Source organism: Camellia sinensis, chromosome 6 (genome assembly GCF_055761805.1).
Source record: "Camellia sinensis isolate YWXY chromosome 6, ASM5576180v1, whole genome shotgun sequence".
Classification (NCBI taxonomy): Eukaryota; Viridiplantae; Streptophyta; class Magnoliopsida; order Ericales; family Theaceae; genus Camellia; species Camellia sinensis.
Genome location: NC_138966.1, coordinates 130,093,619 through 130,112,058, shown reverse-complemented (window position 1 = coordinate 130,112,058; position 18,440 = coordinate 130,093,619). Strand labels below are relative to the sequence as shown.

At 35.0% G+C, this 18,440-nt stretch overlaps 2 protein-coding genes across 2 annotated transcripts; one reads left to right on the top strand and one right to left on the bottom strand.

Moving 5' to 3' along the window:
• Window positions 1–5,793: 5,793 nt before the first annotated feature.
• LOC145792884 (beta-amyrin 6-beta-monooxygenase-like) lies at window positions 5,794–7,676 on the top strand. Its single transcript, XM_082874745.1, has 3 exons — window positions 5,794–6,742; window positions 6,843–7,030; window positions 7,118–7,676. Exons 1-3 carry the CDS (start codon window positions 5,794–5,796, stop codon window positions 7,415–7,417), a joined length of 1,437 nt encoding a protein of 478 aa, XP_082730871.1. The 3' UTR covers window positions 7,418–7,676.
• A 1,013-nt stretch (window positions 7,677–8,689) lies between these two features.
• LOC114270115 (dihydrolipoyllysine-residue acetyltransferase component 5 of pyruvate dehydrogenase complex, chloroplastic) lies at window positions 8,690–16,552 on the bottom strand. The gene is made up of 6 exons (XM_082874746.1): window positions 15,434–16,552; window positions 14,412–14,603; window positions 14,222–14,309; window positions 9,544–9,614; window positions 9,339–9,422; window positions 8,690–9,190 (listed from the first exon to the last, which is right to left on the bottom strand). The coding sequence occupies exons 1-6, from the start codon at window positions 16,298–16,300 to the stop codon at window positions 9,086–9,088; spliced, it is 1,407 nt and encodes a 468-aa protein (XP_082730872.1). The 5' UTR covers window positions 16,301–16,552; the 3' UTR covers window positions 8,690–9,085.
• Window positions 16,553–18,440: the final 1,888 nt, after the last annotated feature.

Genomic DNA, 18,440 nt, shown 5'->3' with positions numbered 1-18,440 from the left:
CAAAAATGGGGTGTCTACAGCAACTTTGGTGATGACAGACACGTAGCCTTTGGCACGAGTTAAGGTTTCTTAAATTTTTCCAAAATAAAATATTTAGGTGGCGACTCTATATCTGGTAAAGCAATCCAATTTTGGCACTATTTGATTTAAAATCAATTTTCCAAAAAAGGTTTGCCAGATTGGACTCTTTGGTGTTTATCAGTTTCACATTGCACTTATGAGACTAGATTCAGAACCGTGGGAGTCCGAACTGTGAGGCCTTTCTTTTCAAACCTTTTCGAAAGCTAGGGCGCGAGAAAAAGGTAAGTCACAGTGAGCCCAGCCCGTTTGTGCCCGGGTCTCAAGGGACCCTGGGCCATCATTTTGAAGCCCGCCCTGGCCCATCGGTCCGTTTAAGGCCCACTCGAGGCCTAGCCCGCTCAAGGCCCAGTGTTTTTTTTAGTGAAAAATAATAAAATTTTAGTAGAAAAAAAAACCAAAAAACAAAAAAAATTGTTCAGGCCCACCTAAGCCCGCCCTAAGCCCGAGCCCAGGCCCAAAGCCACTGGCCCGCCCAAGGCCCGAATACTGCCTGGGCATGGGCCTAATTTTTTGACCCGTGGGCCAGGCCGAACATTGGCAAGAGCTCGCGAGGCTCGACATGGGCCGAGTCGGTCAAATTTACACCCCTATGGAAGATGATACAATGCTAATTTTGTTTTTTTACAGTAAAAATTTGTGTGTGAAATACATATTTTGTCAATTTTGATAGCAAGCATAAAGGTAGCATGGGAACTACAAGAGATTATAATAGATTTTGTTCCCTTTTTTTATTACATAGTGTTGGTAAAAATTATGTTAACTCTCAATCGATAAGAATTAAACAACAATTTTGACTAAACAATCAAACAAAAGCAATCAAACGACTGTGTTTTTTATTCAAATGCCTTGAAAGTACAAGAACTTCTTTGGAACAAAAATTACAATCAGCAAGATCAAACAAAGTAAACAAAGAAAACTAAAGATGATTTCAAGATGAAACCACCAATGTTTACAAATATTACAAATTACAAAGAGAAACTACTTCTAAGTTACAATCTGAACTACTCCTAAGTCTAAAAAACTAAGTTGTTGTGTTGTTCTTGATGTTGTTCTCCCTTTCTACAAATTTCTAGCCTTTATACTTCTTCTTTCCCACGCCCCCATGATCTTCTTAATCTATAACTGCTGTTGTGTAACTGCAGCAACTGCTTCTTGGCTTCTAGGCCTTCCAATTACATTAGACCTTCACTCTTGTCTATCGAACTGCCCTTTCTTGAAGTTATTACGTGCCTACAAGCCCTTCTAACCTTCCATCGACAGAGAAAGAATCCCACTTTGTTCACGCTTTCTCTTAAAGGACTGCCCACTAAGTCTATGATCACTGCCAATAACTGCTCCACCATCCAATGATAACCCATAGGCACAAACCCTGATGACCCTTGTTTTCTGATGCCAACTATCCAACCTGGACTTAGCCACGTGTCCTCAATTGACTGGACAACCTGTTGATAGGGCCCGGCAAAAAACAAGTGCAAACAATGCTTTCCATTTAAGGTAAAAGTGAATTTTGCCTTAAATGATATAAAAGACAAAACTTGGAACAATCCATATTTACTAAAATTCATAGACTATTTTGGCCATAATTGACATCACACAATCAATGAGACTAAATTTATGGCACAAACAATATCCTAAACTCTTTAAGAATGGAATCACTCGTACTTACTAAAACAAGGCGTATGTCCACACTCATAACATTTAGCAAAAATTTTGAAACCAAAAGATATTAACATTTTTTGTGGAGTTCAACGTGGTCATTATTATTCCAAGGTTCCTTGTTTAAGGTATCACTAACATTCACTTCAATCAATATTGGCAGTGGCTCTTCCAACAAACTAGTCTATGAAATTTTGTTTTTCCTTCCTTCTGTCGATTTTTGCATAATCAATTAGTCTTCTATCGATTTGCCAACTCTCTCAAACTTCATTATTTTTAATTCTTTCTGCTGTTGATTTTTGCATAATCAATTAGCCCTCTATCGATTTGTCAACTCCCTCAAACTTCATGCAGAATTTAAACCATTGGCCATTGTTTGGCCGAGTAGTGTCTTTTATATGGCCATTTTATGCATTTTTGTATTGCATCAAACTTATAAGAATAAAATATTTTTGTTAACCAATTTAGCAAAATCAACTTTTGATGTGAACCACAAATCCATGGTAGTCGTTAGGTAGCAGAAACCATAATATCAAACGGCTTTAGAAAATCAAATTTTTTGACAAAATTAACAATGTAAAAAAATTCAAATTCAACAGACGGGGGTTGTTCATAATTTTCAGCCACTTTTGGTCTAAAATCATGCCCCCAACATTCATAATTTTTAGTCATCTTTGACTTAAAATTATGCCCCTCAAGTAAATCTTCACCATCATTTTGTGATGGATCTTCATCATTCCTTGTCAAAAGGGACTGTTTTTTTTTTTTTAGCCATTAATGGCTGGGCACTCTTTGCCTTGTTTGGCAAAAAATCATGCCCCCCAAGTGTATTTTCATCATCATTTTACAATGGATTTTGAACATCTTTTGAGAGAATGGACTATTTTTTTATTTTAGTCACTATTGGCCTATGAAGTACTTCATGACTTGGTGTACCAACCCTTTCGAGTCACATACCTTGGCTTTTCATGAATAATTGGCTTCTTAGAAATATGGGTATTAGCCTCCTAAGCCATATTATTTTCATACCTTAATTTTTTTTTTTGGCCATTAAGCCTTCTAAATTATGCTCCCAATATCGAATTTCTTCATCAATTAGGTAAATTTGACCTTCAAGTTGATGAATTTTTTCATCAAAATAATTTAAAGCTCCTTGCATCAAATAATATGGAGTTAATGAAACTATTTGAAATCTTTGCCAATAAAGAAAATTAGTTTCTCTTTTTATGGCCAAACTTTCACTCCCGTGCCAATAAATTTCTTCTTTACAGTACCGAATCATTCTTTCCATATCATTTATCATGCCATTATTTTGGTAATAGGTGTTAGAATTATTTCTATAATATTGGCAATCTTTAGACATGGAAGAGGAGACATTCCATTGATAATTTATACCCATGGGAATAATGTCATTCCATTGGCGGTTTGCATCCATGGGTGCATAAGACGTAGATATGCCACTTAAAGGTATGATTCCATAAGCATTAGTTTGCTTCTTCATCGCCATAACTCCAAATTAGACAGGTCCCACTAGGCGTGCCAAAAATTGTTAGTAAAAATTATGCTAACTCCCAATCGACTGGAATTAAACAACAATTTTGATTAAACAATCGAACAAGAGCAATCAAGTGATTGTGTTTTTTATTCAAATGCCTTGAAAGTACACGGACTTTTTTGGAACAAAAGTTACAATCAAGAATATCAAACAAAGTAAACAAAGCAAACTAAAGATGATTTCAAAATGAAACCACCAATGTTTACAAAGATTACAAATTACAGAGAGAAACTACTCCTAAGTTACAATCTGAACTACTCCTAAGTCTAAATAACTAAGTTGTTGTGTTGTTCTTGATGTTGTTCTCCCTCTCTGCAAATTTCTGGCCTTTATACTTTTTCTTTCCCACGCCTCCATGATCTCTTCAATCTATAATTGCTACAACTACTTCCTGGCTTCTAGGCCTTCCAATCACATTAGTCATTCACTTTTGTCTGTCGAACTGCCCCTTTTTCAAGTTATCACGTGCCTACAAGCCCTTCTAACCTACCCTCGACATAGAAAGACTCCCACTTTGTTCATCCTTCCTCTTGAAGGACTACCCACTAAGTCCATGATCACTACCAGTAACTGGTCCACCATCCAATGCTAATCCATAGGCACAAAACTTGATGACCCTTGTTTTCTGATGCCAACTATCCAACCTAGACTTAGGCCTCATTTGAAAACAGGCTAATTTATTAACTTTTTGGCTATTTGACTAAAATATGAGCTAAAAAAAACTAGTATGTTTGAGATGACTTTTTAACTTTTTACGAAAAGATGTGCAAAAAATAGAGAAAAATGAGAATCTTTGACTTTTTTGTATGAATTCTTGGCTTTTTAATTTTTTTTAGTGACTTTTTAATTTTTTAGCTAAAAGAGCCACTTGCCAAACGAGGCCTTAGCCACGTGTCCTCAATTGACTAAACCACCTGTCAATGGGCCTTGCAAAAAACAGGTGCAAACACATGGGAATTCTATTTTTAATCTATTTGATCAAGACTAAAAAATTTATTGTTCTCTAAACATTTTTCATAGTTTCATATTCACTACCATAGCTTTGTTAATTTTTTTTGTATCCCCTACATTTCTATAAATACACTTTTAGAGAACAATTTTGTGTCAAAATATTTCATCATTAAAAATATAACAATAACACATTTGGTAACTTAGAGATTTTGTCCCTAAATTTTTGTCTTTAAAATTTTAATTTATTGTTGGGCTTTATTTTCACAATCTACTTCTAAATTATCATCAAATTATTTATTTAATTCCTGAATTATTGATTGAGTCTACAAAATCCCTAAATTATATAAATCAAAGTCTACTTAGTTTCTAAACTATCAATTCAATTTGTTAAAGTTCCTAAAATATTTAATTCAAACCTATTTAGTTCATGAAAAGATTACAAAAATAAAATACAAGCCTATAACTATTAAAAGAACCTACCTAATTAAAATTTTATTCCTTAAAAATCTTAATTTTTATTGTCTTAAAAAAGTAGACCTCAGTTCTTCTAGTGAATTTCTTTTATAAAGGTAAAGGTTTTTATCTATAATATTTTAGCTACTTACTTACCTTTATCTGGTATTATATGTAAAATTTCATTTATAATTTTTAATTGATTGTCTTTAAGTAATTCATTAAGTTCTTTGAATAACTTAATTAATGAAATATTTATTCTATTATTCTTTATAGCGAAATACAATTATTTAAATTATATAATTCTACTTCTACAGTATATCTAATATTCATATAATTTTATTAGCAAAGTTAAGAAATTTTAAACACACAACGAAACAAAATATTTTGTAAAGACAGAATAGAAATTTAAGGCTTTTTGCAAATAAAATCTTAACTTGGTAGAGTCTTTTATTAATTTCTAATACTTATGAGCTTAATTTTTTTTTTTTATAATATATTCTGAGACTAAATAAATTTGAATTAAATTAATAGATTCAACTTTGATTTATATACTTTAGCGATTTAATAAACTCAATCGATAGTTTAGAATTCAAGTAGACAATTTGACCATAATTCAAGAATAAAAAGTGAAATTAATTCTTTATTGTAATGCCTAAAAATAGACGGAGTAAATTATCAAAATAGGATCCATAAATGGCCCAATGGCCGGACTGGACTACTGGAGATAACCTGGTCCTGTGAAAATAAATCTATTAGAAACTAAAGACAAAATTCCGTAGATAAGATATCAATGTAATTTTTTTATTTTTTTTATTTTTGGGTTAAAATTAATGGGATAATTGTTAAACTTGGGCGACATTCTCATGGTGGTGACAATACCAAATTTTGTCAACATTCAGTGCATATGATTCATAAATGGTATAACACAATTCACACACAACTTTAATACTTTGCTTTGGCTTCATTGGTATGTTATTTATGTTTTGCATGCCTTTGTTTTCCTATAAATACTCATTCTCTAACCTTCCTAGAAGCAAACACATCCTGAGTTTTTCCAATTGAAAAACAGTGAAATTTCACACTACAAGAAAAGCATGGATGCCTTATTCTCATATCTACTGCTCCTTGTAACCCTCATTGCATCACTCTTTCTCGTCTTTCGGGCTAAAAACCCAGACGCTGGCAGCCCAAAAAAACTTCCACCAGGCACAACTGGATGGCCGGTGGTTGGAGAAAGCATAAAGTTTTCCATGTTAGGCCCGGAGAAATACATCAGTGGAAGAATGAACAAATGCTCGCCAGATGTGTTCCGAACGTCCCTTTTGGGAGAGGAGATGGCAGTGTTTTGTGGACCAGCAGGGAACAAGTTCTTTTTCTCCAATGACAGCAAGCTTCTCACCTCATGGTTACCGCTCTCAATCAAAAAGGCTTTGGTCTTCCCAACTTTTGTTGAGAATTCTCCAAAAGATATAATAGCGAAGCACAACTTTATGCAAGAAATGCTAAGGCCAGAAGCTCTGCGCAATTACATACCGATAATGGATTCCATGGCACGCAAACACATAGAGGCAGAATGGAGTCCGCGAAAGGAAATTAAGGTTTTTCCTTCTTCAAAGAAGTACACTTTTGATTTGGCATGTCGTTTGTTTTTGAAAATTGAAGATCCCGAGGACATCAAAAGGTTATCGGATCCGTTTGGCCTTGTTATATCTGGTATGTTTTCTGTGCCCTTTAATTTTCCCGGCACTGCCTATAATCGCGCCATCAAAGGAGGGAAAATGATTCGGGATGAGCTTTTATCACTTATTAGGCAGAGGAAAAATCAACTGTCGGAGAATAAAGATTTTGTCACTAAAGATATGTTGTCACAAATGTTGCTTGCTATGGATGAAGAGAATGACAAGTTGTTGTTGAATGAAATGGAGATATCTAATAACATTATTGGCTTACTAGTTGCCAGTTATGACACTACCAGTACAGCACTCACCATGGTCTTGAACTTTCTTGCACAGCTTCCCCATATTTATCAAGAAGTTTTGAAAGGTAATAATCACTGATTTTGGCTTAAATAGTTAAAATTCACTAACAATTATATGTTTAATACCTCTCAATTACATGAAAATTTGTCTATCTTGATCTACAGAACAAATGGAAATTGCAAAATCGAAAGGTTCTGGAGAGTTGTTAACTTGGGAAGACATCGAGAAGATGAAGTATTCGTGGAATGTGTTGCGTGAATCAATGAGGTTAGCACCATCTGCTCTAGGATCATTTAGAGAGACCACAACTGACTTCACATACGCCGGTTTTACCATTCCTAAGGGGTGGAAGGTTAGTGATGTCATTAATTCTAAAACATGACATGGTATAAAATTAAATCAATTCAATCAAGACTAATCAAAAACAAATTTTGTGTAGGCTTTTTGGACAGTACATACAACACACAAGAATCCTAAGTACTTCCCGGAACCAGAAAAGTTTGATCCTTCAAGATTTGATGGAAGTGGGCCTGCACCGTACACCTTCGTACCCTTTGGAGGAGGACCTCGAATGTGCCCTGGAAAAGAGTACGCAAGACTAGAGATACTTGTTTTCTTGCATAATGTGGTTACAAAATTTGAAATGGAGAAAGCAATTCCGAATGAAAAGATCGTATTCCGCGGATCCCCCACTCCAGTGCATGGTGCCCCGGTTCGCCTTCACCCTCATGAAAAATAAATATCCTCCGACTTGTTTTCGCATTCACTCTCATGAAAAATAAATATCGTATGACTCGGCACTACTTGTTCGTTTTCATGGCAGCTTCTTCATGTGTCCTGTAGTTGGTTGTTGCACGCAAAATATGTTAGGAGCTTTAGTACTGTTCTTAATATAATAAATGATAAGTTATAATTCCTTGAAAAATTGTGGCATTAGATTTACATGTACTTCAAGGACATTATGTTGTATGCAATAAAATTGAAGTTACATTCTTTGCAATATGTTCTTGGCATTTTCATTGCATGTTCTGGCTTAGATTCTAGACTTTAATAGTATATTTCCAATGCTTATTAGGATTTTTTTAGTTTAAATACATTTCAAAGTCGTTTCCTCTTCCTTTTTGTCTCTTTTTTTTTTTTTAATTATTTTTAGCATTTTGCAGAATCAATTAAGATTTTGAAACCCTCGCTCTTGCTTCTTTGCATCATCCTAGGGAAAAATTATTGGTTACAAGGAGAGTAGCATGTGATATTGCATCTGATACTCCTTGTTAATCACCCATTATTACATTTTTATCGTCAAGTAAAACATTAACATAAATATGATGGACTCCACTGTATAAATCAATTACATTTAAGAAAAGCACCATCAGTCAATACCCAATAATTCCTCTTTACACTACACCAAATTAATGTTTCAGAAATAAAAATTTTGGAACAAATTTATTTTTTTGAAATGAAAAATCTAGATTGTCAAAAATGTCACTGTTATATTTTTAGTGACAAAATTGGACTTCTAGTTATGAATTCTATCCTTTTAGGACCAAAATTTTCACCATTTCTAATACACCCCTTTGTTGGTACTATTATTACATCAACCACTTACAGATAAATGTTAATTCATGTGCTAACATGGGAAAATACCTGCACTGCTTGTGACAGTGTGCATGAACATGAACAAAGGCTTTTTTCCTTTTACCCCTTTTTGAATCAATTCTGCGACAAATACAAAAGCCAAACACAAAATACACACAAGTTTATAAGATTTTACAAAATTTATCAAATTTTGTGATGGGTTTGTATGTTCCTCGACTATTCTTGTTGATATAAGTAGAAACAAGCACCTCATAAACACTACAATACCAATGTTGACTTTCAACAAAACCATGGAAGCAGTGGCTGCCCACCAAAAATCGTACTGAAGACTAGGTTCTCAGCCTAGTACAGTATGGAAATACAAGTCGATGTTGATAATGTAACAAACAGCAAACCATATCAAACAGTTATCATATTTGACAAGGGAATCTACTTGAATGAACTTTGTTGCGAAAAATTTCCATGAACATATATCAATCCTCAACAAACTAGTGACATATTCGCCCAACAAAAAAACAAACAAACAAACAAACAAAATAGTGACATAAATAATTGAAAGATGGTGGATTTGGTTTTTGAAAGGACATTATAAATTGAAACTCAACAAAAGATTATGAAATGGGAAACATGCCAATACAATTGCTTTTCAAAATTCTGCGCCTGTTGTCCCTCGGAACCTTGATTGAGAAGATAGTGATTAGGTCTCAAATTTCTCAACAAACTTACCCCACCAAGATCAAGGATGATAATTGAAGAGTAGAAGTGGAGGAACACACTACAAGGAAATAATCTCAGACCACATAGTACGATCCTATAGGGTAAGATCTTTAGGATCCTCAATTATCTTAGCTAGGGTTTGCAAGAATGAAGCCAGATCCGCACCATATATGACACGATGATCTGCAGTAACATTTACCTGTGGAAATTGCATTTCCTGGTGTAAGAATTCAATACATAATCCCTTCCCAAGGTTTTGCCAAAGGAAAAAAAAAATTATAATAATATCACATCTGAAGTAAATTGTGGAACCAAGAAGAAAGAAAATACATGGAAATATATGTTACCTGCATCTGGTTTTTCATGCCAATCCGACCATCCTTGGTGGCAACGACAGTGGGCTGAGATGCTCCAACAGCCATTATTGCACCCTGAGAACATACAATACACATTATAGTGGTTAAATTCCAGACAGATACAATTCAGTCAAAAATTATCAGTAAAGTAATGCAGAATTGACAATCACATCCAAATTCAAACTTTGTCACTTACAGTTCCTGGTGGCAAGATGGCATCAAAGCGGTCCACACCAAACATACCAAGGTTGGAGAGAGTAAAAGTGCCTACAACACCAAAACAACCACAATTAGTAAGCATATAACACAGTTATTTTCTAAGAAAGTTGAGTGGGGACGATGTATGTAACTTCTGGTACAGGATGACCATAGAATAACATCATCAGAAAGGAAGCAGAGCATTACTACATGTTTCTTGAGATGATAATCATAAATTACCTACACCCTATAAGATAATCATAAAACATCATATTGATTGCTTATTAACAATTAATCACAGCAAACAGCACTCAATAAATTGTTTAATCATCCAGGTATATATTTATTGCACATCAAGAAACAGCAAGAAATTCCTCCTGTTTCGTACTTAGTAATTTATCTTTTGTACAGTCAGTCTTACAGAAAAAAGAGGAGGATTGTGGTAGGTCGACAGCCAACATAAAATTTAGGTTGTGTTTCATTATGGTATTTTGTTAAGGGAAAATAAATAAATAATTCCATTCTATGAAGCATGGACACACCAGATTCCATGCCATGGGGGTGTCTGACACGGGGACACGTCGGGGACACGGGGACACGTACTGGACACGCTGGGTGGCGTGTCCCTTTAATTTAATTATTTTTTTACAGGGTACACGGCGGGGACACGCGTGTCCACCAAATCTGGACACGCGTGTCCAAATCTAGACACAAAGAGCAAAAGAGAAGGAGAAGATCAAGGTCAAGAGACAGTCGGTTCAGGCTTATCCAATCGAAGACCTACCTCCATCAGTTGATTTAAACCAATTGATCCACCGCCTCCATCCAGTCGATCGAAGACCCTTGACCCCCATCAAGTCAATCGAAGGTAAGCCCCTCTCTCTCAATCGATCAGTCGATCTCCATCAGTCGTCTTCCATCCAAACGACTTCGAAGGTAAGCTCTCTCTCTCTCTCGCTCTTTCTTTCTGTTCGATCGTCTCTGTTCAATCGTCTCTGTCCTCTCTCTCTCTCTCTCTGTCTTCGATCGTCTCTGTTCTCCCTCTCCCTCTCCCTCTCCCTCTTTCTCTGTGTTTTTGCATATAATTAACTTTATATAAGATAATTGATCATATAATATATATATATATATAATATAATTTATCATATCTAATATATATAATAAAATATATAAATTATAATTTTTATCTTGTAAAATAAAATATTTAATTATTATTTCTTAAAATATCATATATAATAATAATTTTTATAAATTATTATTTCTTAACTTTTTAACATATAATAAATAAAATAAATCATCCAATTATTTAAAAGAAATCTAATTAAATCATATATAATAAAATAAAATATCTAATTTTTCTTTTTATTTATTTTAACATATTTTATTATTCTTTATTTGTTATATATTTTTATTTATATATAATATATATATATCATTTAAAAATAAAAATAATAAATTAGCAATAACACATTATTTAAAAAATATAATAAATAAATAAAATAATTAATGTGTATTAAAATAAAAATATTTATAAAAAAATTAAAAAATTTGCCGTGTCCCCTGCCGTGTCCGTGTCCCCATTTTTTAGAAATTGCTGTGTCCCGTGTCCGTGTCCGTGTCCGTGCTTCATAGATTCCATTTCCCTTTCTTTTTTTTCCTTTCCTTTGACGAGTTCTCAATCCAAACATAGCCTCACAGTCACACCATTACAAACATGGATCCTAAATTCTTTCATTCGGGTGTTAGCGATTTGATCCAAATGGAAGGTGGTAAAACAAATAGAGTAAGGCCAAGGAGGTGTGATAACAAACGACATGACTATCCTTAGTTAAGGATATGATTGCAAATAGAACTAATTGTAGGAAATGTATTCATGTAGCTGACTCCAAGTAATTAGAACAAAAGCTTTGCTAAGTTGAGTTGAGTACCAAAAAGCATCACGAAGACACATGGCATCAAGTACAAGTAGCAAAGAAACAATCTTAGAAAAATATACTGAAACTATAACACATAACTATAGTAAGTAGATAAATTTGTGATTAATATCATCTCATCAAAAGTGAACTAATCAAATGTTTTCGTGCTCAGGAATCTGAAATATTTGATTATTCTATATATTTAATGCTGTTTTCTACACGACTTTTTTGGATCTATAGGCAGGTCTATGTCTCACCCATAGAGCATGAGTACCAGGCTGATACCCCTTTTCATGTTTCAATTAATGTGCTATGGGAATAAGATAAAAACTAAGTCAAAAAATATATATATAATGAAGCATGAAAAAAAATGATTTCTTCTATCGCTCAATATTTTCGTTATTTTATATTTTGTACAAGGGTATTTTAGTCATTACAGTAATTTAAGATTTTGCTCTCTATATTTTTAGTTTTGTACAAACTATGTAATTAGGTTTTGATGGATTAATACAGTGTTTTCCTCTCTCCCAGATTTGCTAACAGTGTTAACCTACAGCTCATATCCAGAAATTTTACAAATCATCGAAATAACCCTGATCCACAAAATATACAGAAAAATATTAAACAACATTTTATTAAAGGGTCCATGGTGACACCATCAGGTACAACAGCAAAACAAAAGAACCCCTATATGAACTCAAACTCTTGTGTCTGCTCCACTTGGTGTGAGAAAATGTTTTATTTGGCCTAGCCTCTCAGGCTTGTGAGTGGCTTTATTCTATTGGCTTCGTCAGGTTTTGAGTTGCCTCGTTTATGAGGTGGTGGGCCTCTTCGTCATGTCTGCATGTGTCCTTTTTGGACGTGTCTTGAGCTTTATTGTATACCCTTTTTTCTTCTTACACACACACAAATGCAAGCCTGCAAGGAGACCATAAGGGTCCAAAAGCAACGAAACAGGATTGCCATCAACGAACGCCTCCTGTACCTCCCTCCAGTCTAGCCCTATTATCTCTACTATCACAATTGATGCCTTGATGGTACTAACCAAATTCTCAACTCTCCACCACTTCTAGCCTTGCTTTCCTAATTCCTCTTAATAGACATTTCATCCGTCCTAGCCTCATTTTTGCTTCAATAGCTGCTATCAGTTTCATAACATCCTCTTTAAATCCCTCATATGGGATTCCAATAAATTTTGCAAGACCTTTGACCCTTTGCATAACTTATTTAGACGCCTCATTCCCCTCTCCCAAATTAGAATGAAGAAGCTTATCGTGCCCTTCTTGAAGCTCATCTGTCCTTTGTCTGTTTCCAAAGCAAGCCGAACTATCACCATACTCTGCTCCTCCAACAAGCACCAACATCAAATCAATAAGAGACTCCGCCAGGTTACCCAACTTCAATCCCCCTATCAACCCTAGCATCCCTTACCACAATCGCCCTCAAATGTACTTTTTCTTACTCTTTTTTATGGAGTACATCGCTAAAGTGCACCAAAATAGGCAAAAATAGTACATGCAAGGTATAACTATGTCGGCTACATGAATAACTTTTTGTCATTATGCTCTATCAAAACCTATATGGTTAAATTAAATAACTATTTTTTACTACAACATCCAATGTCAATTTAGGTCTTCTCCCCTCTCCCATAACATTTCCATTACAAGGATCATGTCATATCAATCTTTCTCACATTGCATCTACCAGACCAAAGTACACACACAAAACACATAAATAAATAAAGGGCTAAGAGCTAGCCCCGTATGCCCTCCATATGGCAATATGAATAAGCAAGAAATATATAGTCCTTGCAAAGTCTTATGATTTATACTATTTAGAATGGTTTACTTATAGCCAGCCAATTACAAGAGTAAGTTCAGCTTCTACTCTAATGTCATTCCCCAAAAATTTTGGCATTGGATCTTTTATGAATGCGACTTCAAAATATTCTTTTATTTCCAAAGAAAAGTTGAAATACAATAATCCTGAAAACACAGTTAAGGGATAACAAAAACTGGTTTGGGGAAAAAATCAAACAAGACTTGCTATTATCAAAACGCATATATTCATACAAAAGAGATTTCCGTGGAAGTAAAAATATATTACTTGACTTATCACAAACATCATGGATATTCTATACAGGAATAAGCCAAAATAGACACCCATAATCATATTCATTTGGATAACTCACTCGACACTATAGTTGCTTCAGAGTAGTTATATTAGGGATAACATATACAGCATACTGAAAAGTGGATTAGAAGTTAATTGACATTAATAAATGTTACAAAGTGTTTAAAATGTATTGACAAATTCTTATTGGGAAAAAATAATGAATAAACATATAATCTAACAAAAACAACTTTGCTAACTATCATATCAACCGGATACTTGTGTTATATTAACCTGCATTGCCTAATCCATGGCTCTCATGTTTTCAAAACTCATAGTAACTAATGACTTACATAAAAAGGAATGTGTTTTTATTCTTTTAAAAGAGTTGAGTACTTCAGTATCAACCATCAGCTCCCAATAAATACCAATTGATTCGTTAAAATACAAATCAAGAATATCAAGTATCATAGTATAAATATATATATATATATATATATAAAAAAAAAAAAAAAAAAAAACAACTGAGTTGTGAAAGAAGCAAGACAAGTAGACAATGTTACTAATGGTAATCATTGACTACTCTACATGGGAAGATGATGTGTGTTTATGGAGCAAGCATGTATAAGTAGAGAGATCACTAAATACCTGTACTGTATTCATGAGGTTGCAGCTGCTTGGTCCGGGCCTTATCAACTAACTCCTTCCACCTTCTTGACAAGGAATATATGTCAACCTAAAACAAGATTTGCACAAACCCTTTGTAAGTATAACAACACAAATATAGAAACCAAAAAGGCAATTAAGATTACATAAAAAAAAACCAGCATAACATCACCTTATCAGCATCCTGAAGCACTGGAGTAATCAACCCACCATCCATAGCCACCGCAACTGCAATGTTGATACTACTGTTATATGTAAAGCTCTTACCGTCTCTACAACTAGAGTTCACAACAGGATGTTTAACCAATGCAAGAGCAGTCGCCTTTGCTAGTAATGCTGTCATAGTTACTCCCTTTGATTTAATCTAAAAAGATTATCAACACAAACCAATCACTCAACAAAAATGGATAGCATATCATCATTCTAAAGAATCAAAAAAAAAAAAAAAAATACTATTAATTTATCACATGGTTTCGAATACTATTAGTTGCTCACCATCAATCCAAAATTGTTGCCGCAATGCCAATTTAAGATAAACTTAGGATCCATTTGGATGGATGTAAATTTCAAATCAAGGGATTTGAAGTTAAAAATATTGGAGAGTTAGCTATTATAGGTAAAAAAAAAATTACACAAGAAGATAAGTTGAAATGACAATGCTATGTGGCCCGAAACAACATAACTCGAAACACCCAAAATGACGTCGTTTTAACACATTCGAGCCACAAAAATTCGGGCCAACAAACATTTTCTAAGTTAAAATAGAAGATATGAATTTTAGTAGGATCCTTCTAGGTCCTTCTAGGTAAAAAGAAAATTCTTAGCATGATTTCAAATAACTACTTTTCAATTTTGAAATTCATAATAAACCATAAAATCCAAACTTGAGTTATTCTTATTGAATGATTAATGTCACATCCATCAAAATGGACCCTTAATTTTATTTTTATTTTTTATAGATTATTTGGCTTATCCTCCATTTTTAACTTCATTTCCTAATCATTCAACTGATTTTCCCAGCCAACTTAATAAGAATGTCAAAAGGGGTTTTTTTTTTTTTTTTTTTTTAATTTCTCTCACCTCCAAATCTAAATTACCCTATTTTTTTTATTTGGATTGAATTTCAGGAGCACAATCAACAATTCACAACAATTGCAACTAGTCCAATCCAACTTAATTTGGAGAAATTGTTACCTTCTTGTACAGAGAATCGAGTGCCTCGGTAGTGATAGTATACCCAACTCTAAAAGTCGGAACGGCGAGACTCTCAACCATGTTCCTACTAACAGCATTCTGCATTGTCGTAAACGGAACAACCGAACCCAACTCAAGCTTGGGGCTCACCACAACCTTCGGCGCTTCGGCTTCGGTGGCAGCAGGCGCACCACCAGCAACGGCGGCAGCCTCAACATCCTTAGCAACAATTCTCCCCATCGGCCCAGACCCCACCACCCCACGCAAATCCACATTTAATTCCTTCGCTAGCTTCTTCGCGTACGGCGATGCCACAATCCTTTTCCCACCTTCAGACGCCGGGTGCACCGACGACGCCGCCGCGGCCGCTCCCGGAGCAGCTTTTGCTACCACCGGCAGCGGCGGGGGGGCTGAAACCTCCACCGGCGGCGAATCGGAAACTGCAGCCGAGGAAGAAGAAGGAGATGAATTGGAGGCCTTGGATTTGGCCTCGGCGATTTCGTCCTCGGTCTCGGCGAGGAGAGCGATGGCGGAGCCGACGGTGGCGACGCCGCCTTCGTCGACCATGATGGCGGCGAGGTAGCCGTCGTAGAAGGTCTCGACGTCCATGTCGGCCTTGTCGGACTCGACGACGACGACAGATTCGCCCTTGGAGAGCTTGTCGCCCTCGGACTTGACCCAGGAGACAATCTTGCCCTCGGTCATCGTGGAGCTCAGAGCCGGCATGAAGATCTCTCGGATCTTGGCTTGAATTAGGGTTTTTCTGATGCTGGGGGAGGGGAGTGAAGGGGAAGAGAGAGAGGAGGAGGAGTGGCGGCGGAGGGAGGAGGAGGATGGAATGAAGGCGGTGTTGAGAAGGTGAGCCATTGATGGAGAGAGAGAGAGAGAGACAAATGGCGAGGATTTGGAGACGGAGGTGGAGGTGGAGGTGAAGGTGGGTTGGTATTAGTAGAAGAGAGTGAGGAAGAAGGGATGTTTTCTCGAGTGCATCGAAACTGGGCGGAGGTCTCAACCACCTTACCGGTGAATGTGATGATCTCTCTCTTTTACTTCTAGTTTTGGTCTTCTCTACAAGTATTTTAAGGAAAATTGATTTGTAAATAGGAGTATAAAATTTGACTAATTATAAAATAAAGATTTTTTTTTTTTAAGGTCCCTGGTATTATGATTTTATAGCATAAAGGACACTCAATATTTTTATAATGTCTAAGGTCCCTCAACATCAATCCAGAGAAAATTCGATCCAGAGAAAATTCGATCCAGAGAAAATTCAACCAGAGAAAATTCGATCCAGAGAAATTTCAACCCAGAGAAATTTCAGTCCAGAAAAATTTAAAACCAGAGAAATTTGAAATTTCTCTGGTTTGTTCCCAGAATTTCTCTGTGATTATTTGTTTACGTTTGTAGAATCCTTTCTCTATGAAACCAGAGAAAATTCAGATCCTTTACCAGAGAAAATTCAAAATCCTATACCAGAGAAATTTCCAAATTATGTGAAGAACTAACAGCTATGGTTTTTAACTCAAAAAAAAAAAAAAAAAGGAAGCAAAACAACAACAATAGCAACACTAGCACTGATACAAAAAAAAATGTGCATACCAAACAGATCATATACAAAATAATTACACTGAGTACAACCAAGAAATAAAATTCGGCTATTTTCTCTGGATTCAAAGAATTTCTCTGGATTTAACTCAGAGAAATTCTTCAAAACCAGATAAATTCCCTTCTTCACCCCAGAGAAATTTACTCAAACCTAGAGAAAATCTTCCTCTAACCAGAGAAATTTACTTTGGATGCATAGCCTTGGTAATCACTGTAACACAGTGATTGGGTGCTTTGAATTGTTGAAGAGAATCATTGTGTGATTTTTTTGTTGGTATTACCAGAAAGCAAGGTCGAGAGAGGATGCGTGACTTGGGAGAATAAAAGTCAATTATCCCTACTTTCTTGGCATGTTTTTGGTTGCTGGACGCTTTCATAAACTGTTTTTAAAAAAGTCATATCATACTTATAGATTGCACCTCAAATCTCTGCAACAAAGAAGACATGGTTAAATATTAAGAAATTGGTTGTTTTCTTTGCTTTTGAACTATTTTGGTCTTCAATTCATGAATTGTTTATGTTGCGTGCTAGCTTTTCATACCAAGCTGTGGTGATTTGCAACTTCAAGAGCATAACGAAGTCCAGCAACTTCGGCTCAGATTGTGACATTCTCAATTCGCCGAAGCTTTGCTGCTGGTTAATTGGAGGAAATCGTCGTTCTGGTCGGTGTTTAGGATGCAAAAGAGCAAGGAATGCAAAGAAGAGAGAGATGGAAAATCAAAGATCGAGATCGAGGCGGAGGAGAATTACGCACATTGGGTGATGATGATGAGATCGAGATCTGTAAGTGTTCCGGTTGCATCGGATTCCAGCGCCGGAAACATGAGATCGCTGGAAACATGAGATCGTCGTCAGAAACATGAGATCAAGAACTCTACAGCTTCACTACTAGATCCAATTTTCTGAAGATGGAGAGAGATTTTGCTCTAAAGAAAGATTTGGAGAGCAATCAATTTCATATGGAGTGAGATATATCAAATTTCTCTGTGATAGATAGGTGTGGGTTGAGGGACTTTAGACATTAAAAAATAATATTGTGGATCTCTTCCATTACTAAAAATGGGAGAGGGACCTTAGACTAATTTTCCCTAAAATAAAATAAAAAATTAATTAATTAATTATTAATAATTAAAAAAAAATCAGACTTCAGTTTTGTAGCAAAACATTTTTTATTTATTTTTAATTTAATTATTATTCTAAGTGAAATTGTTGAAAAAAAATATATTTTGATCATTAAATTCAATATAAATATATATAAAAATATGTTTAAAGTAAGTATTTTTATCAAATTTAGTGACTAAAATATTTTTTTTCAATAATTTTAGTTAATCAAAGCACATAGATGATTTAAAATGAAAATAAATTAAAAGATTAAATTTAAATTGATAAAATTAAAAATTTA

Coding starts and splice junctions, on each gene's coding strand:
- LOC145792884 (XM_082874745.1), top strand. CDS start 5,794: ATGGATGCCTTATTCTCATATCTACTGCTCCTTGTAACCCTCATTGCA. Junction 6,743..6,842: donor TTATCAAGAAGTTTTGAAAG/GTAATAATCACT, acceptor CTTGATCTACAG/AACAAATGGAAATTGCAAAA. Junction 7,031..7,117: donor CCATTCCTAAGGGGTGGAAG/GTTAGTGATGTC, acceptor AATTTTGTGTAG/GCTTTTTGGACAGTACATAC.
- LOC114270115 (XM_082874746.1), bottom strand. CDS start 16,300: ATGGCTCACCTTCTCAACACCGCCTTCATTCCATCCTCCTCCTCCCTC. Junction 9,615..14,221: donor ACCTCATGAATACAGTACAG/GTATTTAGTGAT, acceptor TTGGTGTTGTAG/GCACTTTTACTCTCTCCAAC. Junction 9,423..9,543: donor CCATCTTGCCACCAGGAACT/GTAAGTGACAAA, acceptor GTATGTTCTCAG/GGTGCAATAATGGCTGTTGG.